We start from the raw sequence: 16932 nt of genomic DNA on the forward strand, positions 1-16932 counted from the left end.
AAGTAAAAATAAAAATAAAGCATACTAATTGCGAAAAGTACTAACGAGTATTTACCAGCTATCGAGCAAAATTCAAAACGGCTCCATCACCTGTACCAATGCGGCATTACGAACACAGAAATTTAGGTCTTTTTTCTGGTTAGGGTTGGCCTTTACGTGAATTTATCTTTCTGTAAATCTCCTGCATTTTGTCCGCTGACGCTTGACGCCAGCCTCCTTTGATCCATATTTCGGTAGAATACTTTCTGACATATGTTCACAATTCGTGTAGTTCAACGTGCAGACATACAAAAGTATTCCCATGCCCTACATCTTAAGCGATACGCCGAGAATTGAGGATTAATAGCGTGCTGTTTTTGCGAAGAGCAACCAGGCCATGGTGTGGGTTTCTTAGCAGTGTAGCTGATTACCTCTGACCACCTCAAGTTCTAAGGAGTGGGTGGCAAAGAGAGCCACTTTCCTCACTTTTAGGGGGTGCCGTTAGGGATCCAGTATACCACTGAGAAGCTGGTACCGTTGCTTAGTTAATTTCGTCAAAGACGGTGCATATTAATGTGAAAGCAATGAATGTGCCATTCGCACAAAGAAGGCAGTCCGCAATTCCGTGGCCCAAAATTCGGAGGATGCCAGAACTTGGGTGCACGATGTCATAACACGTGTAAACGAACATGTATAATGATGGAATATGAAAGTAAGCACTATTACATATGAAAGTCATGACTCTTAGCCATTGTCCTGACTCATGGCTCGCAGTCATTCTGCGGTGTTTTACGAATCCGCACTCAAAAAGTAAAGTAATATAAGGTGTATGCAATTCGTGCAAAAAATGCGTAGTCATGAGGCGTGATAATAGTCGTGACAAATAATCATTCTGCACCGTAGCATGACTGGATAACGCTTTCCAAGCAGCGTTTCTGGTTAGTTGGGAGGTATGGGTTCACGTCAGTGTTTATGGGAGTGGTCGGTTCCTCCACTGATGCCGGTGCTCCGGACAAAGCGTGCTGTCCCGCGAATTCGCTGAGTTCCTCGAAATACGCAATAGCTGTTCTGCCAGGCAAACACTGAGGTTCACAACCAAAATTGGTCACCAAGAGTTCGGTTCGGCCCTTGTTCAGTTCAACAATTCCTCGAGCAACAAAGACTTGCCGACCAAGGAGCAGCGACATGTTGGTTTCAGCGATGCCACGAATTTTGGTGCTGTTATCACACTCTACAGTAACAAACATGCTAGATCTTGATGGGATCAAATTGTGGTCGTCACAGACGCATAACTTAGCCCTGCGTGGCTCGGTATCGTCGTCGACGGGACCTTGGGTGGAAAACGACACGATTAGCTCCTGGAGGTTGATAACGGCACCGTACTCTTAAAGGAAATCCAAACCGAGTATGAGGTCTTTGGAGCACTCGGGTAACACAGCAAAGCAACCAGGGTAAGTAACACCGCGGATCTGGATTCGCGAAGAGCAGACACCGATCGGAGTTACCACGTGGCCACCAGCTGTCCGGATCTGCGGCCCAGACCAAGGGGTCAAGGCCGTGGCTAACCGTCTGCTCATTACCGAAAAATCAGTGCTGGTATCCACGAGTGCGGTAACGTCGTGGTTGTCGGCGGATACCGGAATTTCGGCGGAGGCCAGTCGGTCGCAGCGCGTCGTCGAGGTCGTCGGGCCAGGTCGTCGTCGGTCGGAGCGTCGCGGCGACTCGTCGGGTAGAGGCTCTTGACTCGGTCCAGTAGCGGCAGCCCTACCCCCGGAGGACGCCGTCTTCAGTTTTCCCGACGTGGGGACGTGCCTCTGAACTGGCCAGAGGACGACGGGCGGCCGGGCGAAGAGAACCGCCTTGGGGATGGCGATCGGGACTGGCGTCGCTGCGAGGTCGAAGATTGCGCGTTATCAGCTAAGTACTGTTCGATATCCCGTGGTCTTTCACCGTAGCGTGGTCGAGGTGCGTCTGGTGAAAACCCCCTTAAACCCATTCTGCGGTAGGAGCAGTGGCGGAGGATGTGGCCGGGCTCCCCGCAGTGGTAACAGAGCGGCCGATTGTTTGGTGTACGCCAAACGTGCGCTTTGCTCACGGGTTGCCTGAACTCCTTCGGCACGGAGGGTACAGTTGCGACTGGCTCCTGCAGGTATTGCACAGCAGCGATGGGGGAAAAGACTCGCATCGCTGGCCCGGGACTTCGTAGCGCCTCGCACTACGTCATAACGGAGGGCGCCGGGTGTGGAGCTGGGGGTGGCTGCACAACTCGTCGGATTTCTTCGCGGACCACGTCCGTAACGGCAGCGACGCTGACCTGTGGAGCTTCAAAGCGAAGTTTCGCCAGTTCCTCGCGCACCAGGGTTCTTACAAGCTCCCGAAGGTCCTCGGCGGGCAGTGACGTAGGCGTGTACTGGGACTGGGAAGCGGCTGCTACAGTAGCCTGACGTCCGTAGTGGGCGCCCCGTTCCTGTAAAGAGCGCTCGATACCCATTGCCTCCTTGGTGAAGTCGGACACTGTTCGTGGCGGGTCACGGACCAGTCCGACAAACAGCTGCTCTTTTACGCCACGCATTAAGTGGCGTACCTTCTGGGCTTCGGGCATAGCAGCGTCGGCCCGATTCAGCAGTCGGGTCATGTCCTCGATGAACATCGCGGCGCCCTCGTTCGGCTTCTGTTATCTCGATCGCAGGGCGATTCCAGCTTTCTCTTTTCTTTCGCTGCTGGTAAATGTCGCTAGCAGCTCTCGACGAAAAGCCTCCCAGGTGGTAAAGGAAGCTTCGTGGTTCTCAAACCACGTTTTGGCCGAGTCCTGCAGCGCAAAGTAGACGTAGCGCAGCTTGCGCTCGCCGTCCAGCTCGTTAAAACCCGCCACTCGGGAAAAGGTGGCCAACAAGTCTTCGACGTCCTCGAACCTGTCCCCGTGGAACGGTGGCGGCGATCGAGGTGCGTGAAGGACAAATGGCGGGGCATTCCCGGAGTGCTGATTTGTCTGGCTAGCCGCGGTCGATGTCATGGCCCTTACCGGCGCTGTCAGTTGGCCGAACTCGGGTTGTAGGCCTCGCAGGCGGCGGCTCGCCTTGTGGACTGGTTTTGTAGCCACGCGTTGAGAGCTGACGTCAAAGGTGTCCTCGAGGTCAGCGTACATGGGCCGTCACCCCGCACCTCCACCAAATATGTCACTGAGAAACGGTTGACGTAAGCAGGGCTGGTTTACTTGCTTTAATTAGACGACAAGACGTTGGAACGCGCAAGGCAGCAGGCAGCACGAGAGATGGTGAAAACGAAGCATCTAGCCCCGAGATGGCTCAAGGCTTGCCAACTGCCAGGAAATGCAGTTTAGCCGTTGTGTGGCGCCACTAGAGTAGTTAGTAGCGTAGCAATATAAGGTGTATAGGGCTTGTATGCATAATCGTGCCTCGTAGTCATTGTCATGATTCATGACTAAAAGTCGTTTGCAAAGTAACATAGCTGAGCATTTGCATGCTTTCGTATTTTACACGTAAGCAGTCGTGGGTCGCAAAAACGCAAAATATGGAGACCTTACATAATGTGAAGGAAATATAAAAGTCCCAGCTGTACGTTTTAGTCGCATGATGCAAAGCGTAAGCGCACGCCACCATTATATGAAACGATCGCTCTGTTCAATACACCGCCGACTTTGTGGCGGGCGTCCACGGGGGAGGTTAACGCAGCGCCCTGTTAACACGTACCATGCGCTCAAGCTCAAAAAAGATGGAAGCTGACACCTACACAGGAGACAGAGTGCAACAAGCTTAGTGAACTATCTCTAAACTTCTTCACAAACATCTCTTCACAAACAGCTCGACGGCGTGTTGAAGATAGTGCACGAAGAGCGAGTTGCAAGGCTAGTCTGCGCTGCCGCTAAAGACGAAAGGCAGCGTCTCGAGACCCGGCCGTGAGTATGTCTTCCGAGTAATCAGCACATAGATGCCCGCTGTGTTATTCGGTGCGCAAAGCATATGCGTTGAGAGCTTTTGAACTTCTAGTACTCGGCAAAGAACACACCCACTGTTGTCTTTAACACTTTTAGACGAAACCGGTGTTAATACTAAAGAATCGACTTATTACTAGCCTCTGGCTGCTAACAGCGCTAGGTGTCCGAAAATCTATCCACACTTACGTCAAGTCTAAGGGAAGGAATTACCGGCACCCGAGAATGATTACAACTAAACGAAAACAAGGAAAAACCTCTATGGTTAAAACACCATATGAAGTGACGTCCACAACCCTACGATTGCATCAGTTGGAAAAAGCTACTCCTATCATGGCGAACCGCGGCTTCGACGAAATTACACGTGCTACTGTGCTGCTGGGCAAAGCCAGAAATATACAAGGGAAGTTGAGAAAATCTAAACAAACAAGGAGGTCGCTGCCACTGAAGAAATCAACAAATTACGCAAAAGCAACAAAAGTACGAAACACCCAGTTGCCGGCAATAAACACACTATATGCGATCCTTACAGAAAAAGTCGACGAGTCCTATTCCGAGATGGTGCTGACTGTAACATTGGTAATCTGAACAGAGAGAAAATTCAAAACATTAAAACAATAAATAAAAATGTTTTTGCTTCTTGTCGTTTAATGTCTCAAAGCGCTTCAAGCTATGAGGGACGCCGTAGTGAAAGCCTTCGGCTAATTTCCACTACTTGAGTTTTTTTTACCGTGCACTGATATTGCATAGTACACGCGCCTCTGGCATTTCCGCCTCCATCCAAATGCGCCCGTCGCAGAAGGGATTGAACCCGTGTCTTTCGAGCCAGCAGCTGAGCGCTATAACCACTGAGCTACCGCGGCGGCCAAAGAGAAAAGCCTGCCTCTTCTTTCGTCCTGTTTTCTATGTGCGCTGTCTGTTTCATCACTATGTCGCAACGTTTTCTTCTCTTTACTTTTTTTGACCACCATCGCTCCCTTTCAAGTGCAGGAGATGAGCATGAAAATTGTGATGGCAGCCACAGCCGTCGTCGACCGTTAAAGAGACAGTCGTGATCCAACCCATTTTTGTTCTTAACGAAACTCTATTTTTCTCTCTATCTGATATACTGTCGCTTGTCCGCCAAGAAAAGACCAATTTATTGCTGACAAAATTTCCAAGCAACTGGTTTCAGACTTCTGACCACTACGACGAAAATAACTGCATGGTTGTTGTTTTGAAGTTTTGGGTATTGCTTATGGGGTTTTAACTTCGGCAAGCAAGTCTGGTTTTGAGGGTCATCGTGGTGGGGGGCTCTGGATAACTTCTGCTGCTTGGGGTTCTGGCTGACATCGCACCGCATACCTATCTCCGAGCATTTCGCCTCAACCGAGATGGGCCGTCGCGGCTGGAGTCGAATCCGCGTCTTTCGGGTCAGCAGCCGAGCACCGGGACCCCTGAGCAGACCGCGGTGGCTCCTGTTTTGAAGTGAATGACGTTGCAATCTAGCCTTTGGAATCCGCAACAAACACCGTGTTGACGCACACAGTTTACTTCCGAAATAAGCCGTTAATTGCGACATCTGCACTTTTTTCTCGCCCTTGTACAACTGAGAAGGCCATCGGCGGCGCCCTTCAGAGCAACATCTCTCACCAGGCATGGATCGCCGCGCAAGTTCTTTTCATCCTGCCGCTACCGCCAAGCATCAGCCTACCTGACCAGCCCGGTTCGTCCGCGCATGCGCTCTGGATCCCTGGATCTTCATACATTTGGAAGACCATTCAAGTCTCAAAATCCCCCTGTTATCATCGCAGGAAATGGAACGCCGCGTTGGCTTCATAGCTTCGTGGCGTCGACGGAACACAATATAAAAGGCCCGGATTCTTCACATAACTTCAGAGGGCACAGCGGCGCTCTTCAGAACACTATATCTCTCCATGTCTGATTCGCTGTGCATGTTAGATTTCACAATGCGTTTTCTACTGTTCGTGCGAATTCTTGTACTCTCGTCTTGCTGCCATGCCAACGGAGATGTTCCCAGATTGCTACTGATTGCTCGTCTTTCCACGTGCTCCTGCTTTGTGGTGACGTGGAGAGCAACTACGGCCCATCACTTTGGAACAACAAAATGCCATTCTTGATGAACTTCAACACATAAAAGATGTAATAGAGAGAGGCGGGCTAGTTGGTGACTAGTAGTAGAATGCATGTTGAAACCGCGTAAAAGATACAAGGGACGAAAAAGAAACGAACAGGACAGAGCGTGGAACTTCAACTGGTTTATTACAGCCATGCGTCACATTTATACAATCATCGCAATCACACTGTAACCTGACAAACGATCATCACGTAACAGTGGTGCACAGGAGAGTACAGTACATCATGCTATCAAGATATGAAAACTCTTTATCAGACAAGTTTACCGAGGCTTTGCTGACACATGAGCCGGATTCCTTCTTATAACAGTAGGCCTCGTACACTTCTCAACATAGTTTGGACGCGAACTTATTGAAGATTGTGGTATCCCGGAACAGAGGAGTGCAACCACGGCCGTGGCGACAATGGTCAGCCCCGTGCCCTCCACCCGACAATGCGCCTACTCCTGCGGGGTGCTCCTGAAGTCTGACGTTTATACAACGTCCAGTTTCTACAATGTAGCTTTTGCCACAGAACAGGGTTATTCGGTAAACAACCCCCCTTTTGCATGGGACAAATCTGTCTGCGTGCTTGATACTAATTTCTTCCTTCTGCCTTCCCTGCACCTTATTGCACAGGCTGGCCAGTTTTTGGGGTGCCGTGAAGACCACCGGCACTTCACCTTTCTGAGCACTTTTTTCAAGAGATGCGAGATCTGGTGGTAATATGAGGTGGCAAAGTATCTCTTGCGTGGCGCTTCTTCTCTGCGGCGGTGCTCGGGAACGCCCCCAGCTTCACTGACAAGGCGCTCTAGCACAGAGGTGATTAACTCCCAGGAAAAACCAGCAGTGGTCAGCCTTTTTAGCTGGAAACCTACGCTGTGTGCCATTTCATGATTGCAGGACTTGTCCAGATCAGCACGCAGCCAATTTTTTGCGATACCTTTTTTTAACAAGCTTATAGTGAGCTGGTTGGTGGCTTAAAATGGCCTTTTTTGAGCGAGGCTGATACCTCCAGCGCGCTTAGGTTTCGCGGACAATACAGATATCCAGGAATTGCAAAAATCCTTGCGCTGGCACCTCATGGGTGAAGCTAAGATCAAAAGAGGACTTGGAGAGGATTTCTAGAACCCGGTGCACCACAGTCGCATCCCCCTTATGCGTAACCCCTTTAAAAAAAAACTAGCGTAATCATCCACGTATCTAAAAGCCTTAGCCGTGTAGGCGCTGTTAAGACGTTCAGCAATTCGGTTGTAACAGTGTGATAAAAATATGTCTCTCAACAAAGGGGAAATGCAAGAACCAATAGAAACGCCACGCTTTTGAATGAAGTTCTTTCTTAAAAATTGAAAATGGCCGATGAAAGATAAAACGTAAGCATTTCTAAAAAGTTATCTACACTAAATCCGCAAGCATCCTGGAAGGCCACAGTGCCATAGTCATCATTTATATTGGTAAGAGCGCGAAAAGTTGGTCCTTAGGTATGGAATAAAACAGGTGGGTTACGTTTATTGAAAATGAAAACAAAAGAGTGACTCGAGCTTTCGTGATCACGAAGAAAGCGATAACCTCTTCAGGATTCTTTATCATGAACGGGTCCGCTATTCGAAGTAAACGCAAATGATTTTGTAGAAACTTTGAGAAAGCCCCCTGCCCCCTGTCTCGCCTTAATTATTTCAGATAAAGAGGATAGCTTCACTGTTCTAACTATTTCACTTTATCGTAAAAAAGAGAAGGAAGTCGTTTCAAAAAGCTTTTCTGCCACGAAGTGTAGTGCACATAGGCTGAAAAAACAAGCCTTGGCCTTGCGCGGCAGGCAAAACCTGACAAATCTTGGGAAGAGAGTCAAAGAGAAAAAAAGCGGTGCACTGAGAATTTTCTTTTGCGCGAAAACCCATTAAGACGGTGTTCTCTTTAGAGCCATTGTTTCTGAGCGCGGTACGTGGCAGGGGGCTTTCTCCAAGTTTATACAAAAACACTTGCGTTTACTCCGAATAGCGGACCCATTCATGACAAAGAATTCTGAAGAGGTTATCACATTTCTTCGTGACCATGAAAGCTCGAACAATCTTTGTTCCCTTTTTCAATAGACGCTACCAGCCTGTTTTATTCCATACCTTAGGATAAATTCTTTTGCGCTCTTAAATGTATAATTGATGACTATGGCCCTGCGGCCTTCCAGAATGCGTGCGGATTACGAGAAGATAACTTTTTAGAAAGCTTAGGTTTCTTCTTTCATCCACCGTGGTCGATTTTGAAGGAAAAAATTTCATTCAAAAGCGTGGCGTTTGTATTGGTTCTTGCATTGCCCCTTCGTTGAGCGACATGTTTTTATCACACTGTTACAAGCGAATTGCTGAACGTCTTAACACCGCCTACACGGCTAAGGTTTTTAGATACATGGATGATTACGCTATTTTTTCTTAAAAGGATTACGCATAAGGGGGATGCTACTGTGGTGCACTGGGTTCTAGAAATCACCTCCGAGTTCTCTTTTGCTCTTAGCTTCACCCATGAGGTGCCAGCGCAAGGATCCTTGCAATTCCTGGATATCTGTATTGTCCGCGAAACCCAAGCGCGCTGGAGGTATCAGCCTCGCTCAAAAAAGTCTTTTTTAAGCCACCAACCAGCTCATTCCAAGATTGTTAAAAAGGGTATTGCAAAAAACTGGCTGCGTACTGCTCCGGACAAGTCCTGCAATCATGAAATGGCCCACAGCGTGGGTTTCCAGCCAAAAAGACTGACCACTGCTTGTTTTCCGTAGGAGTTAATCACCTCTGTGCTAGAGCGCCTTGTCAGTGAAGCTAGGGGCGTACCTGAGCACCGCCGCAGGGAAGAATCGGAACGCATGAGACCCGTTGCCATCCCATACTACCACCAGATCTCGCATCACTTGAAAAAAGTGGCTCCGTAAGGTGACGTGCCGGTGGTCTTCACCGCACCCCAAAAACTCGCAGGCCTGTGCAAGAAGGTGCAGGGAAGGCACAAGGAGGAATGTAGCATCAAGCACGCAGTCATGTTTGTCCCGTGCGAAAGGGGGATCGTATACCGAATACCCCTGTCCTGTGGCAAAAGCTTCATCGGACAAACTGGACTTTGTATAAACGTCAGACTTCAGGAGCACCACGCAAGAGTGGGCACATCGGCGAGGGGATGGCATGTGGCCAACCATTGTCGCCACTGCCGTGGTTGCACGCCTCGGTTTCACGATACCACAATCTGGAATAAGTTCTCGTCCAAACTAAGTAGAGATGTGCACGGAGCGTAATGTATCAAGACGGAATCCGGCTCGTGTGTCTTCAAAACCTCGGTAGTCTTCTTTTCTGGATAGCATGATGTCCCGTACACGCCTGCGCATCAGTGTTATGTGATGATTGTTTGTCAGGTTACAGCGTGATTGCCATGATTGTGTAAATGTGACGCACCGTTCTAATAGACCATTAGAGGTTTCGCGCTCTGTTCTGTTGGTTTCTTCCTCGTCCCTTGTCTTTTTTCCGCGGTTTCTACATAAAAGATGCTGGCAAAATATGCGATGGTACACTTTCAGAGTTGAATAAGAAGCTTACAAAATTAGACGAGGTCTTGGAGCTAACCAAAGCGAAATAATAACGAATCTAATAGACAAAAGCTTGAAGAAATCAAAATGAATATTGGTTTTCAGGAAGAGAAATGACGCAGTAACTGTCACATATATCGGCGTACACCCGAACCACGCCGGAAGGGAAGGGATCGACAAAGCTTGAAAAAACGGTACAGCATTTAGAAGGTTTGTGTTCACAAAGTAAGAGGCTTGTTGACTTTGAAGAGAGAGCTTAGAGAAACAATCTTTTAGTTTAGTGTATTCAAGAAGCCCCAGAAGGAAATAGAGAGGATCTCAAAATAAAGCTGTCCGCCAGGTTTTCGAGCAATCCTTAGCGTTAGTGTCATTTTAGTGGAACGGATTCATGGGATTTGCAAGCCGGCACTGAATAAGTAAAAACCTGCGATTGTCCACTTGTAGAACTACAATGAAATGATATCCTTGTTTAGGAACTGCTGGAAACTCAAGGGTACCGCTATATCAGTTTCCGACTTATTACTCTCCTTAAACCTTGCAGATAACAAAGAAACTGTGGCAGAACAGTGTAAACTTGGGAGAGTCCGTAACGGTGATACACAGTATGTGAGTGTAGCGCAAGACGGGACAAGGACAAAGAAAGACGCACACAACTTGTCCCGTTTGGCGCTGCACTCACAAACTGTGGCAATCCGGTCTAGCTGATAGTCGTCCGGATAACAAACTGAAACTTGTCGACGACAAGTTGCTTCTGAAGGGTGATGTATATGAGTGGAACAATGCAAAGAACTGCAAAGTCCTGCTTCGTAAAAAGAGTGAATCAGGTGACTGACGTTCCCGTGCTAGAGAAGCCTGCGCAGAAGGTTCTTCGCGTTGCTGGCTTGAATGCGCAAAGTGCGTGTAATAAACCGGAATCATCTTGAATTCATCTTCCTGTCACGTCATCCTCACATAGTCATCACAGAAACCTGGCTTCACGCTGACATCCCAGATAGTTGCGTTTTTCCACCTTCATATTGTTCTTATCGGAAGGATCGTGAATTAAGAGGGGGTGGCATAGCAATTATTGTTAAAGGCGGACTTTCATTCTTTTCGCTGCCAGAAGTTGATAAAGACCACGAAAGCGTTTTGTGCGAAGTTGAATTCAGCGGCGACACATTTATCGCGGCAGTTTGCAGGATACCTGTATCCACAACGAAATTCTTGTTAAAACTCTACAACCACTTAGAAACATAGCGGGATCAAAATATTATAGTAGCTGGGGATTTCAACCTCCCTAAATTTAACTGGGTGGAAATTAAATGTGGCTCGGTTGACATCCACAGCTCTGAAGTGTTGTTTGGCATGCTGCTTGCATATAACCTTACTCAAACCGTCTCTGTCCCGACACATGTAACAGATTCTGCTTCCTCAATTTTAAATCTTTTATTTTGTTCTAACCACATTCAGTATCATGAAACACATGTTCACGATGGCATTTCCGATCACAATCCAATTTAGTTTTCTTTGTCCGAGTAGGTTTCTTTCTTGTAACCCGAAACCTGTTGTAAAAAAGTACTCTATTGCAGATGATATTCAAAGCTGTCATTGCTTAGAGGATAGTTTTTTTTTTCGTTTTGTGACAACGACATTGAAGCGTTACAGACCAAGTTCAAATCCTACTGTACTCAAAACTTTGTTCCAAGTAAACCGAAAAAGATAGGTCAATGAAGCACTTAGATAACCAGAGAGCTGGTACATTTTAAATGTAGCAGCTCTCTGGTTGAATTTGAAAATTGCATTTCCTGCAGCACTTTACGTTACGGTTTAACCGTAAGCTAAAGTGCCGCAGGAAATTCAATTTTTTTTTTCTTCAAATCTAAATTGGTCAAATGCTAATACGTCTGGTTACACGAATTAAAGTACACTGACCGTGCAGCTGACGTCGCCTTTAATGAGATTCATGTCTCCCAGAATCGCAGCTAGCAGAGATGATTTGCCACTTCCGACGAAGCCAACAACGCCGATCAGAGAGCCAGGCTCAATGTTGATGTTGATGTCTATGAGCTGTGGAGCCGAGTCCATGTTATCAGGATGAGGCCATGCAAAAGAGCACTGGCGTATATCCACGGTACCTGGAAGGCAGCACCATGGTCAATATTCCTTAACATGTTTTGTCCAGTTAGATGCTTAGCTGCGAAAACGCCGCTAGGTGACCTCCTCACTAGAAATAAAAGAATTTATGATTACGACGAAATGAGGTTGGCGCAGCTCCGAGAGCAATTAATGTTGTCCTTGCGTCAACTATTCATCTGTTCGCGTTGAAGTTTCACAGCAACCACTATATTTGGTAGTAATTTCTTCATTGATTCTCGATGCCGCATTTTGCTGATTTGGTTACAATGAGTGCAGCGGCTAAGTCTCTGTGATGATGGCGGACCGAAAAAAAAAGTCGAAAGCAGCAGCGCCACCTCTCGCATAGCGGAGCCGGTGGGCGCCTACGAAGGATGGAAGCGGACGACGGAAAAAGACATAACCTTTTTAGGGAGATTTACTAAACACAGTACTTGCATAAACTTTCATTTTATTAACCACATTATGCTTTGTTAGTCCAATGTGAATGCTGCGCACCACTTAACCATTCCCATTATGCATGATTTTCCGCACCGTCGAGGTTTTATACTTGTGTCCACCGCAGGAATGCACCCCCTCCCCCCTTCTCTTTCTCAGGCGAGAGATGGCGCTGCGGACCTTTACACAGACGTTTCACTGTTTTTGTTAACACTTACCGAATCAGGAGTACACTATGCCCGAACTTTGCATAAGCATAAACCACGCTGTGCCGCCAACGTGCCAACTTTTTGGGGACACGATCGGTAATCTCACAAATGCCAGTGAAGCGTACGATTAGTTTATGGATATACTGACCCAACTATACCACAAGAGTTTCCCGTCAAGAACACGCAAAAAAAGTAAAAGAACACGCAAACCATGGCTTACACCTGAATTACGGAGTGAAATGAAAACGAGGGACAAGCTATATCAACATTTCCTTCATACGCAATCAGCAGATGATCTTGTCCAATTTAAAAAGCATCGTAATAAGCTAACAAAGAAGTTGCGAAATGCACGATCAGCATATTATTCTTCTTTGTTGGATATTGAGTGCCGTCAAAACAGTCTGTTATGGTCGAGGTTGAACACCATCCTTAATCGTGGTCACTCGCATAAGCCTTCATTGAAATTACAAGTTGACGGAAAAGAATTATCCGGTGCAGAACTAGCTGATGCTTTTAACAATTTTTTCACTAGTATCGCTTCTGCTCCCTCTATATCCTCTCATGCTAGCAAATGCGTTTCCACTTACATTAACAACACAGTGTACCTTCAACCCGTAACAGTGGATGAAATCATGTCCGTTATACAAGCCTAAAAGAACTCTAGCAGTTGTCACATCGATGGTCTTCAAGTACGCCCAATCAAACATGTAATTGATATTATTGCTCCCATCCTCACCAACATTTTTAATATGTGTTTAGAATCAGCAACTTTCCCAGCGAGAATGCAGTGCGCAAAAGTTACTGTTCTGTACAAAAAAGGTGATTGTAATGAGCTGGGAAATTACAGGCCGGTATCTATTTTATCGATCTTTTCAAAGCTGTTTGAAAAAGTCTTGTATTCGAGGACGGCAAATTTCATTGAAAAACATAATCTGTTAACACCACACCAGTTCGGTTTCCGTAAAAACAAATCAGTTGAATTAGCGTTGCTAGAGCAGAAAGAATATATATTAACGGCGTTTGAAAACAAAGCAATAGTTGTTGGCATTTTTGTGGACTTTTCTAAAGCCTTCGATTTAGTTAACCACAACATTTTGCTGGAAAAATTAAGTAAGTATGGAATACGAGGACAGGCACTAGCTCTTCTGAAATCCTACCTATCCAATAGAACTCAAGTTGTGAAAATAGGTGCCTTTACATCGAAAGCTAAAGCTTTTAGTTGTGGAGTGCCGCAGGGAAGTATTTTAGGACCTTTACTTTTTAATCTCTATCTGAATGATATCGTCACTATTAACCCTAAAGCAAAATTTATTATTTATGCAGATGACACTAGTATTTTTTTTGCTTGGAATGATATTATTCTTCTTGTTGAACAATGTAACAGTGCAATGAAATCCTTAGAGGAATGGTCGAGAGCAAATGCAATGAAGGTAAATGAAAGCAAAACAAAAGCGATTATATTCAGGCCGAAAAACAAGCACATACCTCAGCATCAAGATATACTAATAAACTCACGATGCATCGCTTTAGTCGAGAATTTCAAATGTCTGGGTGTCACCTTTTCCGCAAATATGTCCTGGGATAATCACATCAAGCATGTTCTAAGCAAAATAAGTCAAATAACTGGTGTAATAGGTCGTTTAAGGTATATCCTTCCCACACGCATCAAACGTTTGCTTTATCATTCACTCTTTCAGTCACACTTGAACTATTGTCAATTAGTATGGGGAAAGACAACATCCACTAATATAGAAAACATCCACCTGTTACAGAAAAAGTATCTCCGACACACATATAATGCTTCTTATACTGCTTCCACCTCAACTTTTTTTAGCAACTCTGGTGTAATTCCAGCTCACAATCTCTATAGATATCGCTTAAGCCATGTATATAAACAAGAAATCCACAGGAATATCAACAATATACGTAATCTATCCCAATTACAAGACAGAACTCCAAGTTACCTTACAAGACACTTCGAGGATTGGTCAGTACCAATGTCACGTTCAAGTTACGGGAAACAGTGCCTTAAGTACACAATACCAACGCTTTTGAATTATTATAATTCTGTCCGTTTTGACCTCTTCACGGCAACCTACAAGGACCTCCGGCAGATGTATTTGGTTTCTATGTAATGTTATCTAGCCTTGCTGTTGCTTTCGTTTGGATTTGTAGAAGTGAGTTCCGCTGTTGTTTTCTGTTCTTTTTGTTTTCTGTTGTTTTCGTTTACGAGTACTAAGTCTGTATCATATTAAATATGTATGTATATGTTTGCATATCAAGAATATGTTACGTGTTGCCGCCACTCTGCCAAAATAAAGGATTGTGAACCTGTCAAGCTGTCCAAGGACAGCTTTTTTTTCTACAATCCCCCCATCTGTATTTGATGGCAAATAAAGATTTCATTTCAAGTAATCCGACTAGCTAGCTTAGAAACTCTATTTAAATCTGCCTCACGGTGATGCAGTATGCACTACTAAACACCCCCTGCATTAAGGAAACAAGCACAGAGCGGGTATCATTGGTGCAAGATTGGCATATAGTGACAGTGCAGTGGGCACGGACAAGACGTTCCGGAAATCTGCCGTGTGTTTAGCCTAAGATGTGTTGCAGTTTTTTTCAAAAATAGTGCTTTTCAGTTAAAAGAGTGCTTCTTTCAGCATTGTTAGGGGTGTAGCGCGTCTGAATAGAGACAAGATAACCTTAATTGTAGACTGCCCAACTAATACTGACAAGCTAACTGCGCTAGGCAGTTTCATGAGCTAGATGGGAGTCTTTTGCTGAAGCTCTTTGTAACCGTAAGTATTTTCGCGCTATGTGGATCGGCGCTATGCCTAAATTACTAAATAGGTAAAAAAGAACATAACGGGAACGAAGGATGACAAGAGGAGAGCACAAAAAACTATTATTGGCGCTGCTTGAAATAGATACCGGGCGTCGTCGATGATGAAGCACTGGATTCACTCTTCCGTTCTTGTTCTTCTGCAGTACAGAAATCGGCAATTCGCTTGAGTGCGAGGAGAGCCTAAAATATTAATAGAGAGAAAAAAAATGTGGCACTCAGAAAAATTAAAACACTTTTGAAGCTACGGGACGTATGACAAGAAATCGGTCACTGCATATTCGGGCTTTAGTTTCCATACTCCCCTCACCGTATATAAGATAGTAGTAAGAGCTGGGAGCCACAAAATACCGCTCTCAGTGTTAACAGTTGAGGACAGTGGGTGGGGTGAAAGGAAACACACAGAAGAAAATAATGCAGCTTAATGTTATTCTTCCTTCACATGCACTTCAACTTTTGGCCAATCCCCCACCGTGGGTATGTGCTTTGTTTGAGGCAACAACAACTTCAACTTTCGTTGAGCAAGTCTAGTAAGAAAATATCAAAAATGATAAAGGCTGCTCTCAAATAACTGGTTCATGAGTTCGAGTGCACTTTCGTTTTTGCTTCTCATATAAATAGTATTATTTATATCTGATCCAGCTAAGATTATACAAGAAAAATTTCTCTTTTAGCGCGGGATCCTATGACTGTTGCGAAATTTCTTAGTAGGGTGTACAAGGTGCATATTACACCCGTGGCTGGACAGCTTAGTTCACTTGTGACGCCTGTCGCGGTTAACGTAGTGGAACTCCGTGCATCAAAACAACGACGGGAATGAGATACCTATGGCTCAATATGGCGACCGTTTCATATTTCTGCACACTAGGCACTGCTGGAATGCGCCACGACATTTAAGTCTAACAGAAGTGCATCTATTATAACCGGCTTTTGCTCCCGACAGTACATAACATCCGTCACTTTCTATTACTGCTTTTTACCACGTTGTCTCAAAGCATTTTCCTGATGTGCACATTTGTGTCTCCTTGTTGCACTGTGTTAGAGTATGCTCCGTACTGTAGTCTAATGTTTCAATTAGCACGCCTTAGTATTTTTCAGTGTTGAATAGGTTTCTATATAAAGAGATATTTAAGAGCTTTTTCCAATTATCGCTCGCTGCTCATTAGTTGCGGTGCATCGTGATTTATACAGAGGGCGTTTGACCTAATGATTTGGATAATTTTTAAAGATAGGCTTTTTGAGTTAGATGAGAGCCTTTTACAGTATTGCATTATGACGGTGTGGTGCATCAGAATACAGCTAATTTGTGCTAACTAGCAGGTTGGTTAAATAATGTTGAATAGTTGTCTTTTTACTATTACTGCTAGGCTTCTTAATTACAGAGAGGAGTGCCACCCACAGCAAGTAATATCCGTATAATTTTCTAAAATTTACAATATGCGGTTACCCTCGGCATTGTGGCCCAAGTTTTCGCTACATCGCACCAAAATGCGTGCGCTTTCGAGAAGCTTGCAGACAAAGCAACCTCTCCAGTGCACATTAAGAGTAGAAAAAGCGAACATTTATTGGGCCACAGCGCCGAGCGCAACGGCGTTTTCGAAATTCTAAAAACTTACACGAATATTTATTTTTATGGGCTACATCCCTCTCGGTAAATAAGGCGCTCAACAGCAAGCAGTACATAAAGCTAATTCTTCAGTGGCTCAGTGGTTAGGGCGCTCGACTACTGA

The 16932-nt window shown here is 45.5% G+C and overlaps 1 protein-coding gene across 1 annotated transcript in view; it reads right to left on the reverse strand.

Moving 5' to 3' along the window:
* The window catches only part of LOC144108603 (multidrug resistance protein mrp-7-like), a 103465-nt gene that overhangs the window by 69552 nt on the left and 16981 nt on the right, over positions 1-16932 (reverse strand). Inside the window, 2 exon segments of the mRNA XM_077641798.1 lie at positions 11513-11715; positions 15292-15385. Coding sequence (XP_077497924.1) covers positions 11513-11715; positions 15292-15385 — 297 coding nt within the window.

This window comes from Amblyomma americanum, chromosome 10 (assembly GCF_052857255.1).
Source record: "Amblyomma americanum isolate KBUSLIRL-KWMA chromosome 10, ASM5285725v1, whole genome shotgun sequence".
Classification (NCBI taxonomy): Eukaryota; Metazoa; Arthropoda; class Arachnida; order Ixodida; family Ixodidae; genus Amblyomma; species Amblyomma americanum.